This window comes from Trichechus manatus, unplaced genomic scaffold (assembly GCF_000243295.1).
Source record: "Trichechus manatus latirostris isolate Lorelei unplaced genomic scaffold, TriManLat1.0 scaffold00135, whole genome shotgun sequence".
Classification (NCBI taxonomy): domain Eukaryota; kingdom Metazoa; phylum Chordata; class Mammalia; order Sirenia; family Trichechidae; genus Trichechus; species Trichechus manatus.
The window spans coordinates 5,930,075-5,944,505 of NW_004444071.1; the positions used below are offsets into that span (position 1 = coordinate 5,930,075).

General features: G+C 42.5%; 1 protein-coding gene across 2 annotated transcripts in view; it reads right to left on the reverse strand.

The window, feature by feature from the left end:
- Nucleotides 1–279: 279 nt before the first annotated feature.
- Nucleotides 280–14,431, reverse strand: part of AGXT2 (alanine--glyoxylate aminotransferase 2) — a 38,303-nt gene continuing 24,151 nt past the window's right edge. Inside the window, exons 9-13 of one of the 2 annotated variants that reach the window (XM_004385243.1) lie at nucleotides 13,308–13,440; nucleotides 11,791–11,882; nucleotides 9,143–9,292; nucleotides 5,874–5,972; nucleotides 280–544 (exon numbers count right to left, since the gene is read on the reverse strand). In XM_004385243.1, the coding sequence (XP_004385300.1) occupies nucleotides 437–544; nucleotides 5,874–5,972; nucleotides 9,143–9,292; nucleotides 11,791–11,882; nucleotides 13,308–13,440 (582 nt within the window). In that variant the 3' untranslated portion in view covers nucleotides 280–436. The remainder of the gene's footprint in view (nucleotides 545–5,873; nucleotides 5,973–9,142; nucleotides 9,293–11,790; nucleotides 11,883–13,307; nucleotides 13,441–14,431) is intronic. The other variant, XM_012558090.1, reaches the window with a different exon arrangement.

Sequence of the window (14,431 nt, forward strand, 5' to 3'; positions counted from 1 at the left end):
ATTAACCTAGACTAATTAGCATTTATTTTCTGAGCTAGGGATAGAGTTTCTTTCCCTGCAGGGTAGATTTTTCAAGATAATAGGGGCTCCGTTAGCGGAGGTCTATCTAGGGAGGGGGTGCAGATAGGGCATGTGTCCTGCGTGCAGCTTGAGGCAGGGTGCCAATGAGTAGCTTCTATTGGCCATCACAGTATTCATTGCCAGCTGTGAGAGATCATTCAGCAGTTTAACACTAATTACCTAGACATTATTATCCTTAGATAGGCCCCTGTCCAGTAGCAAATATGGCTGGTAGTCACTGAACCATGTCTCTTACAGCTCCTAAGGAGCCTCAGGTTTTCTCCAAATACCAGTGGTTCTGACATTCCTCAAATTCACCCTTGAACATTAAGTGGAGGGTTCTTGAGTCTTGAGGGTTTTTTCCTTTTCAAAAACTTTACTTAGCTCTTCTCTCCATGTGTTGGATTAAGGCAGAATGAAATACTTCCACTGCAAAATCAACTTCTGGTTTAGTGATGCACATCGAGGGCGCAATGCGGAGTGTCTGAGGAAACAAAGGAAAACTGAGCAACAGATCATCATAGAGTCAAATACAAGTTTGAAAAAATGCACTAAACTAAGAACCCCAAACCTTGTTTTTTATGATGCTTCTTATATTTCACTCTTTGCATTGGACTCCTCCTCTCTCCCCAATGCTGAATCCAGGCTATTCATTCTCCAGTCTGCTTGTCCCTCTCAGGCTCATACCATCTGACTCTGTCTCTTCTTTTTGTCATCTAGCAACCTGCTGGTCCTTCAGCCACCTCACTCTTAGGCACCTATATGCATTCCATTTCTGCCATGGTGACCTGGTGACCTCCATGTCCGTCTGTACAACCCAGCAAACTAGCATCTCAGTTTCTCAATTGCCACAACTCCCAGGACCTTCATTTCCACTCCTCTGAGTCCATTAACATCTAAGACCCGAGCCATGAACCACTTCTTCACCAGGAACAACTCAATTTCTGATTTCCATGACATGTGCTCTTTTCATTAAAACTTTAGTGTCTTCATTCCTCCATTTTCTTCAGGTTTATTGTCCCACTCATAGTTCTTTCTTTCCTACCCAGCTTGGAACACGTGATTGACTGTTGGACTACTCTCTCACCTACTACCTAAGTTAGCTTGTACTTCCACCCTTCTGCTGCACTCACATGACAAAGTCCAACCCAAATCAATGCTATAATTGAACTGCTTTGCTCCAACATAGATAGCTGAGCAAGTTAGAGAAAATCACACAGCTGGGTGGACTGACACCACTAGATATTCAAGGTCTCCAACTTCTGCTGGTCTCCTAAGTTTTTCTTGTTCTCTGTCAGCTTCCTTTCCCAATTTGACCCTTTATCATCTCAATTTCCTTGCTCAATTTCTCTGATGCTTACTTTATTTCATACTTCTCAGAGAAAACTGAAGCTGTCAGGCAAGAACTCTTTAGAAACTTATCTGTTCTCACATTCATTCTTATACCCTTTCCTGAAAGTTCAGAGAATGAACCTTCCTGTTCAAACCAGACCTTCCACCTGTGCCCTTGACCCTCCATGCTCCTTCCACCTTCACCCCAGGACTCATCCTCATGTCTTCTTGCACCTTTAACTTTTCCTGAACTTCCCCTCAGCTATAAACAAGCAAGATTATAGCTCCCCTAGTCCAAATCAAAACCACCACCACCACAACAACAAAAATAAAAATCTGTGTTGGGCCTTTCTAGCTACCACACAAATGCCATCCTCTTGCTTTTATTCAAACTTATTTTAAAAAACTGGTTGATGCTTATTGCCTATTATTTTCACTCCCTCTCCTCCTAGCACGCCTCAACCTATTGTTGCCTGGTTTCTATCAAACTTTCAACACCACTCTGACTACAGTTGCCAGTGACCTGCTAAGAGCAGAATTCAATGGACATTTTTCAGCTATTATCCTTCCTGGCCTTCTGACACTTTGATCCCTCCCTTGGGCCCTTTCCACTCATTTGTTTTCATGATATCATACTCTCCTAGCTCTCCTCACACCTCTCTGCCCCATTCGGTCTCAACACGGGCACTTTTCCCTCCATCTGTCCTTTAAATGCTGGTGTTACCCAAGTTCCTATCCTCACTTCACTGCTTTTCTCACACTTCCCAGGAGATTGCCTTATCTCACCACTTATATGTGGACGACTCCCAGATCATGGTCTTTAGCTCGGCTTATTCCCCTGAGCTACCATAAACAAACAAACAAACAAACAAATAAAAACAAAAACACCAAACCAGTTGCTGTTGAGTCGATTCTGACTCATGGTAACCTCGTGTTTCAGAGTATAACTGTGCTCCTTTACGAAGTAGATCACCAGACCTTTCTTCTGAGGTACCTCTAGGTGTATTGAACTGCCAACCTTTTGGTTAGTAGCTGAGCACTTAATCATTTGTGCCACACAGGGGGACTCCCCTCTGAGCTACAGACCTGTATATAAAACTAGATGTTCCGTAAACACCTCAAATGGAACATTTTCATAGCTGAACTGATCTTTGCCCTCTTAAGCCAAGTTAGACATGATAGATTCATCCTTGATTTTCCCTCTGTATTTCCAAGTTGTGTCCGTTTTACTTCTAGAATTGTTCTCAAATCCCTCTCTATCCCTACTACCACTGCTCAATTTCACACACCATCATCAGACCCCTGCTTGGACTACTTGCCTCCAGTGCTGCCCCTCAGGTCTATCCTCCTCAGAGGACAGATTCAGAAATTAGACTGCCTGAGTTTAGATCTGGTTCGGCCACTTACTAGACGTGTGGCTTGGGGAATCTACTTAACTTCTCTGTGCCTCTTTCTCCTCATCTGTAAAATAAGCATAATAATGGTGCTAATCTCATAGGCTTGTTGTGAGCATTCAGTGGGTCAATCCACGCAAAGTGTTTAGAACAGAGCCTGACAGGTTGTAAGGGCTTCCTCTTCTTACCTCTTCAGCCTCATTTCTTCCCCCATCTGCTACCTCAGACTTTATGCTCTGTTCACACTAGTGTGTTTGTCACTGTGCACCCTGCCATGCTTTTTCTCATACTTTCACTGTCTGACTCTTTGTTTAAGGCTCCGCTTAGCCAGAAAGACTGTCCTAAAGTCCCTTCTCTTTCCTCCTGTAATATGCCTTTTTACTATATCTATAACTGAGCTTAGTACATTGCACTTAATTTTCTGTTTATATGTCTTTCTCTCCCACCAGCTCAAAGAAAGCAGAGATTGGGTCTTATTTATCTTGTAACTTCAGTACACAGCATAGCACCTGCCTCTTGGCACTTAATAAATGTTTACCGAATAACTAATTAAAAACAAGCAGTTGTCTTATGTCTTTAAAAGTTGCAAGTCTTAGGAATTTTAATCATTAAATTATGCTAATTTGTTCAGAAAAATATCTATGACCAGGACTAGATAAAGAGCATGTCCCAGCAAGTGTTCGCATTCTTGTTTTGTTTGGTGTGGTTTGGATTTGGGCTGGGAGAGTCCTGCTTGTTTATAGGCTGAGTGGGAGTTGAGGAAAAGTTTGAGATGCAAGAGAACATGAGGATGAATCCTGGAGCCAAGGTGGAAGGAGCATGGAGGGTCAAGGGCACAGGTGGTAGATTTGGATTCAGCAAGAGAGACCTCATTCTCTGAATCTTCAGGAAAGGATATGGCAATGAATGTGAGAGCAGACAAGTTTCTAGAGAGATCTTGCCTGCGAGCTTCAATTTTCTCTGAGAAGTACAAGGCAAGAGTATCTGTGAAATGTATCTGCTGAAATAGAGTGAGAGGCAGGAACGGAGCAGGGAAAATGAGAAGAATAATGAACATTTAAAATGGGAAAGAAAGATGACAGAGGAGAAGAACGAATTATGCAGCTAGCAGAGGCACATCTAAGGTATGGCAGGTATGGCACATGCCCTGGGTGCCACTTGAAGTGGGAGGGGCGCCACAGGGTAATTTCTACTGACCCAGTATGGCCAAACATCCTTCCTCAAGCACAGTAGACACAGAGACATGGGCGGGGGTTGGGAGGGGGGAGGGAGGCAGAGGGTGACACTTGCCCTGGGCCACAAGTCCAAGGGGGTGCCACAGGAGTCATGGAATGACATTCAGAGGCAGTATAAATATGAATGGAGCCTGACTGAAGCTGTCAGACAAGAGGGGGGAAGGCATTTCTGCTGACCCATCACTGCTATCAATGTTTATTGGTCTTTAAATTGGGGCGGGGGCGCGGGAGGGAGGCGTAAGGTAGAGATTGCCCCTGGGTGCATGTTACCCTCACTATACCCCTGCAGGGGTGCAAATCAGTGCTTATCATAGGCACTGTTTTCTGTAGATACGCCTCTGACAGAAGTTAGCCTCATCTAAAAAGTCTGCCTGGACGGAAGCCCTGGTGAGATACCTGTTGGTGTGAGGGATTTAGGGGCAGATCACTTTACTAACAGCAGCAGAAGCCCAGCCCTGGAGGGCAGAGCCGAGACCAAGGGCCTGGCTGTGGAGCTGGACTTGGCTTTTCCAGGAAGGGGTGGGTGAGGGATTGCTCTCTGGAATTTCCTAGCCTGATGGAGAAGGGTACTGGGAGTGGCTGATTTTGAGTTCTGCATTGAGACCCTGCCCAAGGGTGGTCCCCTACCCCTCCTGCAGGGATTACCTAGGCCTGCCAAATCTGTTGGGTTGCTCCCAGCCACAGCAGCCATTAAAGCTTGGCATGTTTCAGGTTCATAAAGTCAGAAGTTAGGACTGAGTTTAAGAACTGCTAGGATTGTTTTGGAGCCCATGCGTAGTGCAAATGATTAATGTGCTTTACTACTAACTGAAAGGTTGGAGGTTCAAGTCCACCCAGAGGCACCTTGGAAGAAAAACTTGGTGATCTACTTCCAAAAAATCTGCCATTGAAAACCGTATGGAGCACAATTCTACTCTGACACACACAAGGTCACCATGGGTTAGAATTGACTTGATGGCAACTGGTCAGGTTCTTTTACACAGTGTCTTAGTCATCTAGTGCTGCTGTAACAGAAATACCACGAAGCTTTAACAAAGAGAAATTTATTCTCTCATAGTCTAGGAGGCTAAAAGTCTGAATTCAGGGTGCCAGCTCCAGGGGAAGGCTTTTTGTCTTTGTCAGCTCTGGCGGAATGTCCTTGTCATGAATCTTCCCCTGGTCTAGGAGCTTCTCCGCGCAGGGACCCTTGGTCCAAAGGATACGCTATTCTCCTGGCTCTTGTTTCTTGGTAGTATGAGGTCTCCATGTCTCTCTGCTCACTTCTCTCCTTTATATCTCAAAAGAGATTGACTTAAGACATAACCTAATCTTGTAGATTGAGTCCTGCCTCATTAACATAATTGCCTCTGATCCTGCCTCATTAACATCATACAGGTAAGATTTACAACACTTAGGAAAGGAAAATCACATGAAAAAAAGGTGGATAGTCACACAATACTGGGAATCATGGCCTAGCCAAGTTGACATATATTTTTTGGGGACACAATTCAATCCATGACCCAGGGGTTAGAATTAATTCATACATGAGGCAAATTATTTATTGCATGACTATTAAGACTTCCATTATGGCCTATACTGTAAAACCTCTGGTTTGTCTGAATATCTTGTTTCTGCCAGACTGCTCGCTGTATTTATTCCTCACAGAGCTGAGATGTCCAAACCAGTTTACCACAGCGTGCCCTAGTGGTTTGAAGACTTCACTGCCCCATTCTTTTTGATAACATCTGAGCATTCTCCATAGAGGAATTGGAGCTGGGTCCCTTAGCACAGTCGTGAAGAAAAGAAGTGACCAGCATCAGGACATCAGAGGTATACTCTCCTAAAATGGTAGGAATACCAGGCTTCCTCTTACCTGAGAAAAAATGCCACCTCTGCCAATTAGGAGCCCCATCTGTTTGCAGTCCTCATGGATTTGATTTATTTCTTCACGAGGAAGAGGCTGGCGGCTCATCTGTAAATAAAATTTTAAAAACATTTTATATTTGGCAATTAATTAATCAGGCAATTAATTCCTTTCTTCTTTTTTTCTTTCTGTAATTGAATAAAGCTGTAATTGAATAATTGCTGGACCAGATTTTCTGGGGGGTCATTAAAAATATTTGTTTTTATCTCAATTCATCCAAATTTTCAAAGACAAATTAAATTCAATGCAGACAGCCAGTGACTCTTGGCTCCGCTAATGGCTTCACTGGGAATTTGTTTCTTTCATAGTTGGATTTGGAGTCTGCTGTATTTATGTGGAAATTCTTCTCAACTCTTCACTTTGTTTTGCCCGTGTAAAGAGCTCATTTCAATGTCCAGGAAATGGCTCAGAAGTTGCACAAGGGCACGATCAGCACAAGTCTGGGCCACAGCTTGGCCAGGACAACTAGGATGGAGCCAATTTATCCTCATTTTCTTTGCGTGTGGAATTTGCTCTTTCTCCCCCAAGGTTGAATCCTCCAGGACTGAGAAAGGTGAGCACTTCAGGAAGCAAGAGGCTGTTTCATACCACTAGACATCTGAAGGTGGTCCCTACCTGTGGATTCAGACAGCCCATACCCCTGTGGTAACATCGGTTTGTGGATTTGTACCCTTTCTGCATGTCTCCTCCTTCTCAGGCTGTGAGTACAAATGCCTCCCTCTAGACTTAGTTGTTTCAAGTCTGATAGTGTGTTTGCATTACCTGGAAGCCTTTTTAGATATTTGGGCATTGTTCTACCAGTTGCTGTCAAGTCAATTTCGACTCATATTGACCCCATGAGTGTCAAAGTAGAACTGTGCTTCATAGGGTTTTCAATGGCTGTTTTTTTGGAAATAGATTGCCAAGCCTTTCTACTGAGGCACCTCTAGGTGGGCTTGAACCTCTAATCTTTTGGTTAGCAGCCAAATGCATTAACCATTTATGCCGCCCAGGGACTCCTGGGCGTTGTGCTAGGCCTATTGAATTAGAATATTTGGGCAATGCTCCTCAGGTGACTGGGCTGAGACTACTGCTCTGTTGTTAGTTGCTGTTGAGCTGATTCTGACTCATAGCGACCCCATGTGTTGCAGAGTAGAACTGTGCTCAGTAGAGTTTTCAAGACTCTCACCTTTCAGAAGCAGATTGCCAGGCCTTTCTTCTGAGGTGCCTCTGGGTGCATTTGAACTTTCAACCTTTTGAGTGCTGAACTGTTTATGCTACCCAGCGACTCCTGACTACTGCTCTTGTCCTCCAATATTGAGTGCTGAGTGCTGTCCCCACCACCTCTCACGTATTGTACGTTGTTAATGAGTCTTCCTCCAATCCTGATGCCACGCTCTTCTTCATATAGTCCAGCTTCTCGGATTATTTGCTCAGCATACAAATTGAATAATTATGGTGAAAGGATACAACCATGAGATATACCTTTCCTGATTTTAAACCATGCAGTATCTCCTTGTTCTGTTCAAACAACTTCCTCTTGGTCTATGTACAGGTTCAGCATGAGCACAATTAAGTGTTTTGGAATTCCCATTCTTTACAATGCTATCCATACTTTGTTATGATCCACACAGTGGAATGCCTTTGCATAGTCAATAAAACACAGGTAAACATCTTTCTGGTATTTTCTGCTTTCAGCTAAGATCCACCTGACATCACATAGTCTTTTAATATTAGGAATGATACTGCTGAGTCAGATCCTCAGGTGTAATATAAAATCTCTCCCTATATTTTGTAATAAAAATATTAAAATATTTAATATAAATATTCAGTTTTCCACAGGACATTGTCAAATATATACTATGTCATTGTAGTATGGATGTACCATAATTTAATTTGTTCTGTATTGAGGGCTATTGGAGGATTCCAATGTTTTACTGTTATAAGTTCTAATGAACATCCTTGTCCATATGTTTTTGAGGATGCAGAAGCTGGATTTGCAATAATGGGAAAGGGAGGAACCCCTCCTCTCTCATTGAGCATTCCTCTCTTGAGTCCATATTTTGAGGAGTCTAGATATCTTTGAGGGAGTTCCTGGGATGGGCACTAAGATGGACTCTTCAAGCCTTGAAGCAACTCTTGTATGGGGCCACAAACTGAAGATGAATATGTTATGGATTGTGAGACAAAGGACGTAATCTGTTAACTCCCTGTCTTAACTTTAAAATCTTATTTAAACATTCCAGCTTTGAACTGACTCTGCTGTGTGGTATTGATGGAAGACTCATATGTTCGCGGTCTTGTCTGATTATTAAAAGGGTTGAACACAAATCCTTCCCACTAGGATGGCGTGGCAAGAGCAAACAGCAAGAAATTACTCAAGGGGAAGCTGGATTTCTGTGGACAAGAGTTGGGGCTGTGAAGTTAGTTTGGCAAATCTTCCCATGCCAAGATTCTCATGCTATCACATTCCTTAGAGGAGCTACATTTTGTTTTTATGGGGGAAAGTGACAATTTCCTACTATAATGGACTGTAGGAGCAGCATGGAAACAACGGGAAGGATTTGAGAGACATGGCAAAGAAAGAATCACAGGACTTGCTCTTAGAAATAAAGGAAGAGGAAGGAGTCTCTGACTACTTTGTGGTTTTGAGGCTAAGTAACTGGAAGAAAGGTGGAGAGTAAGAAACAGGAATAGTGATCTTGGGAGGAATACCGGTTTGGGGAAAAATGCTGAGTTCAATTGCTGTCACATTGAGTTTGAGGTGACAGTGGGGAATATCAAAAAGACACATTCCTCCCTGCTTACTTGGGAGACTGAAACTCATTAACAAACAAACAAACGAACACAAACGCCAATATATCATTAACATCCCTACCCCAACCCAGCACCACAGCCTTCTCCTGGCCTTTTTCCCTTACTTCTGAACACCTGCCCTTCTCCAAATAATTTTCTCCCTTTCCCCTATTTCCAATTCCAAATATTGAGTCGTAGTCAGCCAATGCTCTTTGCCTGTTCTGGTAAGGGTAATATCAGTTCTCTTTTTCAAATGTGAACTCCTCTAGAATGCTTCACCACCTGTTAGCATTTTGTGTATACTCAACACTCCGTCGTACTCTCTAATGGGCTTTGGCTGAGTCTTGCTGTCCTGATGTGCTCGCTCCCAAGAATAAATGAAATGAAGTTTCAGCCTACATTTCCCCAGAGACTCTATAGAGAAGCAGTGGGTCAGAACCTACCTTGTCCTTCACCATTTCTATTCCTATCATGAGCCCTTTGCCTCGGACATCTCCAACAATTTCAAATTCATCCCGCAGCTTAGCAAACTTCAGTAACATATAGGTGCCAACTTCTTGACTGTTTTCCTGCAGACGATCTTCTTTAATCACCTGTTGAGAGAGAGACACAAATAACCTTTCATGAAAAAAATTCTAAAATTGACAGAGAAACATGAAGAGTAAGTGTATATGACCCCCTTTGCAGTAAGTTAGGAGCCCTGGTGGGGCAGTGGTTAATAACTTAGCTGCTAAATGAAAGATCGGTGGTTCAAACGTGCCAGCTGTTCCACGGGAGAAGAGACCTGGCGATCTGCTTCCACAAAGATTGGTGTTGTTATCAGGTGCCCTCAAGTGGGTTCCGACTCATAGTGACCCCATGAACAGCAGAACGAAACACTGCCCTGTGCCATCCTCACAATTACAGCTTAGGAAACCCTAGGAAATCCTAGGAAGTTCTACTGTGTCTATGGGGTTGCTGTGAGTTGGTCTAGACTTGACAACAGTGGGAATGGGCAGTAATTTAATCAGACAAATGGAACCCAAAACAAAGTCTAGTGTAAGCATACCACGTACTACTAAAAGGTTTGCTGCGAGGAGGGAAAATGTCGTGTGGAGGGAATGCATCCTCCACCCTCCACCGTCACCTCAGGAGTATGTAAGAATTTAGGGAAAAATAGAAGACATGCCTTAATGCAGTTGGCCACATAGAAAGCATAATCTTGAGGCTCATTATTGCCAGGCTTTGCCGGAAACTTTATATAGAGGTGATTAAGACACTCTGGCCCTGACTTTCCTTGCATGTGGGGGTAGCCAGGGCCACTCTGAGGAAAGCAATGTCACACGCTCTTGCTCTCCTGGGAGCTTGCTTACTGTTACCCAGAAGCCCTTAGACAGACACAAGCTCTCACAGCCCAAGTGTTCCAATGCGGGGTTCTGGCCTCTTTGGCTGAGCTGAGGCCTGTGTGGGTCCAGAGCCAGGACACTTGATGACATAAAATGATTTCACCTAAGTTCTGCTCACAGCAAAAACCTGTGATTCTTGACAATATAGATGAAATATTCTGTACTTGTATTTAGCCAATAGTAATTGCATGACTCCAGGCAAGCCTTGACATTTTTAAGACCTATTTGTTCATTTAAGTCCTCTCTACCTTCTAAATTGGTTGAGGTGACATAAACACTTACTAAACAAGTCAGCAATGGCTTCCAAGTGAAGTGACACATTCCTACCCACACTTTCTCTTCTCATGATTTTATCATATTTGCAGATAATGATTTAATTAGCAAGGACAGCTTTTACTTATTTTTTTATTTAAAATGTGTTGAAATTTAAATTTGTGAATAGGTAAACTTTTTGAATGGGTGGATCATGGTTCAAAAATCAGAAAATATAGCTACCCCATGTGACAGAGTAGAACTTCCCCATAGGGTTTTCTAGGCTATAATCCTTACTGGAGCAGATCACCAGGCCTTTCTTCTGTGGAGCCAGTGGGTTGGTTTGAACCACCAACCTTATGATTAGTAGCTGAGAGCTTAACATCCAGAAATACCTTACACTTTTTTTTTTTTTTTTTTTTTTAAAGCAAGTGCTCTTATGTATATTAGCCAAGGGCATTTAAAAAACCTTTTTCTTCAAATGAAACCCCAGGCCAAATCAATAGGGTATGGCTGAACTGTATTTCACAATAGCTGAATTATGGAGTTAGTCATCACATAGAACTCAGTTTCTCAGTAATCATTTAATTTATAACAGTACAACAAAAAGAAGGAAGGAAAAATAAACAAGACAGGGCTAAAATTAAATTGAAAACAAGGATAGCAGTTAGTAAATATCCACAAAACGTTACCCCGATAATGAAGAAATTACAGTGCCACCAGCTGGCAAGAAAAACCCTTATACAGGTAGTCCCCGACTCACGATGTATTCCAGTTATGATGAATGGCATTAACGACTGTCTTCTTTTTTTTTTTGTACATCTTATAGTTAGTGATATATAGTACATACATGTTGCAGTGTGTAATTTGCTGATGCTATTGTTCTCAGATGTTCACTCACAGATGTTCAAAGACCAGGTTTATAAAGATACTGACAATAAAAGGTAATAATAACGAAAACTAAAAAAGAAAAATGAGATATTCAACTTATGTCAGAACCAACTTATGATGGAGTTGTCGGAACGGAACCCCCTCGTAAGTCGGGGATACCTGCAGTAAAACCTGTGAAAGCTGAAACCTGTGTAAGGCAGAGAAGGGAAACTCAAATGTTTTCCACTAAAATGAGCAATAGAAAAGTGGTAAGACTGCACCCTGTCAAAGGCAGAAAACTTGCGAGACCTGGAAAAACAAGGCACTCCCATCGAGTTCTGGCTCTCACAGGTTTCACTGTATTTCCCACGTATATGAGGTTTATTATATATTACTTCTTATCAATACTTCAAGCACCCAAGGCAGATCTTAAAATAGGGGGGAACAGAATAACTCCTGGAAACCTAGCATAAATTCATGAGCTGGTAATAACTCTCCACTTTAATAAAGTAATGTGATAGGGCTCGGTGTCTGTGTGTTTGAAATGCATAGCAGGTGATGTTAACTTGGCTTCTGGAAGGTACCTCAAGCACAGCTGAGCCGATGGCACAGGCCATAGGGTTCCCTCCAAAGGTGTTGAAGTGAAGTACGCGTTTAGCCAAAGACTTGGCAATCTCTAGGGGGAGAAATCAAATGGTTGATAAAGAATGACACATTCCATCACGAAATTCAGTTTACGTTTACTTTTATGTTGTAAATGGCATCATTTCCAATTCATTCTTCACCCACCTAACAGTGAAAAAAGGATAACAAAATGTTTAATGTATTGTGTGAATTAAAAAGTACCTTAAAACTTGATTTATGGGAATTTACATGGAACGTTCAATTAGCTAAATCTTTTTTATTGTATTCTGCTCTTGGAACTAAGAAGGAAATATCATGAAAACAATTTCACATCAAGGATTTAGTGACATAATTTCTGGATTGTTTCACAGAATATATTCGTTTCATGATACTTCTCTCCTACATTCACACTTTTGTAACTTTATTCATTCAATCCACCATCTATTTGCCAGTTTGTCTTACTGTGGTGACTTGCATGTTGCTATGATGTTGGAAGCTATGCCAAATGATATTTCAAATACCCGCAGGAGCACCCATAGTGGACAGGTTTCAGGGAAGCTTCAAACTAAAACAGACTAGGAAGAAGGGCCTGGCCATACACTTCTGAAAATTAGCCAGTGAAAGCCCTGTGGATCACAGCAGAATATTGCCTGATAAGAGTGCTGGAAGGTAGTACAGGACTGGGCAATGTTTTGTTCTGTTATCTGTAAGATTATCATGAGTTGGAGCCAACTCTATGGCAGTTAATAATTTCTTTGATAAAATTGCTGAGATACCACAAAACCCATTGCCATCGAGTTGGTTCCCACCCATGGCGACCCTATAGGACGGAGTAGAACCGCCCCATACAGTTTCCAAGGAGCAGCTGGTGGATTTGAACTGCCGACCTTTTGGTTAGCAGCCTTAGCTCTTAACCACTGTGCCAGAGATACTACAAGGCACTTAATTATCCTTTAGTTCCTCTGCAGTATGGTTACTGTTGGTGGGAAAAACAAACGAAATGATTTTAAGATTTTCAACAATAAATCGTTCATAAAAAATTATTTTCTGGAAAACTTTATGAAGATAGAAAATGAAGTTCATTCTAATGTTCATTTCCCAGAATGTTATGCCTAATCAACTAGAACTGTATTTGGGTGTTTTATTGATGAGTAAACTGTTACTCTGGACCTTAAGTCTATAGTTTATTGATGTGGCAAGACCAAATAAGCATCTCCTTCAAGAATATGGCTCCCATGAAGTTTCAGGGTTGGTTTTGTTTTGTTTTCATTGTGGAGCGGGGAGGTGGATGGTCTTATAGCAAGAGCAGAAAGGGTTGTCTTTCTTCCATCTGCTCCACAATCTGGCAGGCAGACTGTTTCTTTCATTTGCTTGGAAATGGCCTGTGTAGTTCCCATAGGTTCAAATGTGGAAGTGTTTTATACCATCGTCAGTGCAGGGGGCCCAGAAGCATGCAAAAACCGCCCGAAGGTTGTACCTGGAGTTGTCACAACTGCTGCCATGGGAAAGCCATTCCCAATCCCTTTAGCCATGGTGACAATGTCAGGCAGGACATCATGGGTTTGGAAGCCCCAGAAGTGAGAGCCCAACCTTCCAAATCCTGTCTGTACCTGATGGGAACAAATTCAAAACCATTGGAAGCCTTTCAAGAAATGTTGGTTTTTCTGACTCTTCGATATCTTCCCTTTCCTCTTTTTCCACCTCCTCCTCCTCGTCAATATCATCATCACCATTATCATCAGCATCATTGTATACTTGTGCACAAAGCACTTAACCCGTGCCTGAGCTTTTGGGCACCTCTGCTAGCTTTGTGTGATTCTGGATATGTTTCTTAATTTCTCTAGGCCTCTGTTAACTCATCTAATACTAATAATAATATGTCACAGGGCTGCTGTGAGGGTCATATACATAATGCACATGAAAGGGATCATTATATGATTTTTTTTTTTTAAAGAAATAAATAGATTGCTGTAGACTCAATTCCAACTCATGGAACCGCCCTATAGAATTATCTTGGCTGTAATCTTTACAGAAGCATATTGTCAGGCCTTCTGTCGAGCTGCTGAGTGGGTTCAAACTGTCAACCTTTAGGTTAGTAAAACCAAAAACCAAACCCATTGCAGTTAAGTTGATTATGACTCATAGTGGCCCTATAGGACAGGGTAGAACTGCCCCATAGGGCTTCCAAGGAGCAGCTGGTGGATTCAAACTGCTGACATTTTTGGTGTGCAGCTGAGCTCTTAACCATTATGGCACCAGAGATCCTTTAGTTTACTAGCTGAGTGCAAACCACTTATACTACTCAGGGACCTTCATTATGATTAGCAATCCTTAACAAGGACGTCCTGCGTATAATGGGCATGGTAGGAGGGCAGGGGAGGGAGGAGAGGGAAGAAGCTGGATCTGCCTCAGGCTGGACAAAGCGAGAGTTGTGATTGAGTAGGGCTGGGGCCTTTGCTGCTTGGCCCAGACGCTTCCCAGCCCAGAGAGGTTGGTCATCCTCTTCCCTGAGATCCCCTTTCCTTCCTGAGACTTGCCTTTTGAGGAGGACTCAGCTGAGCCAGTTAACTCTGGAATGAACTCCTCTAATCTGGAAACTGT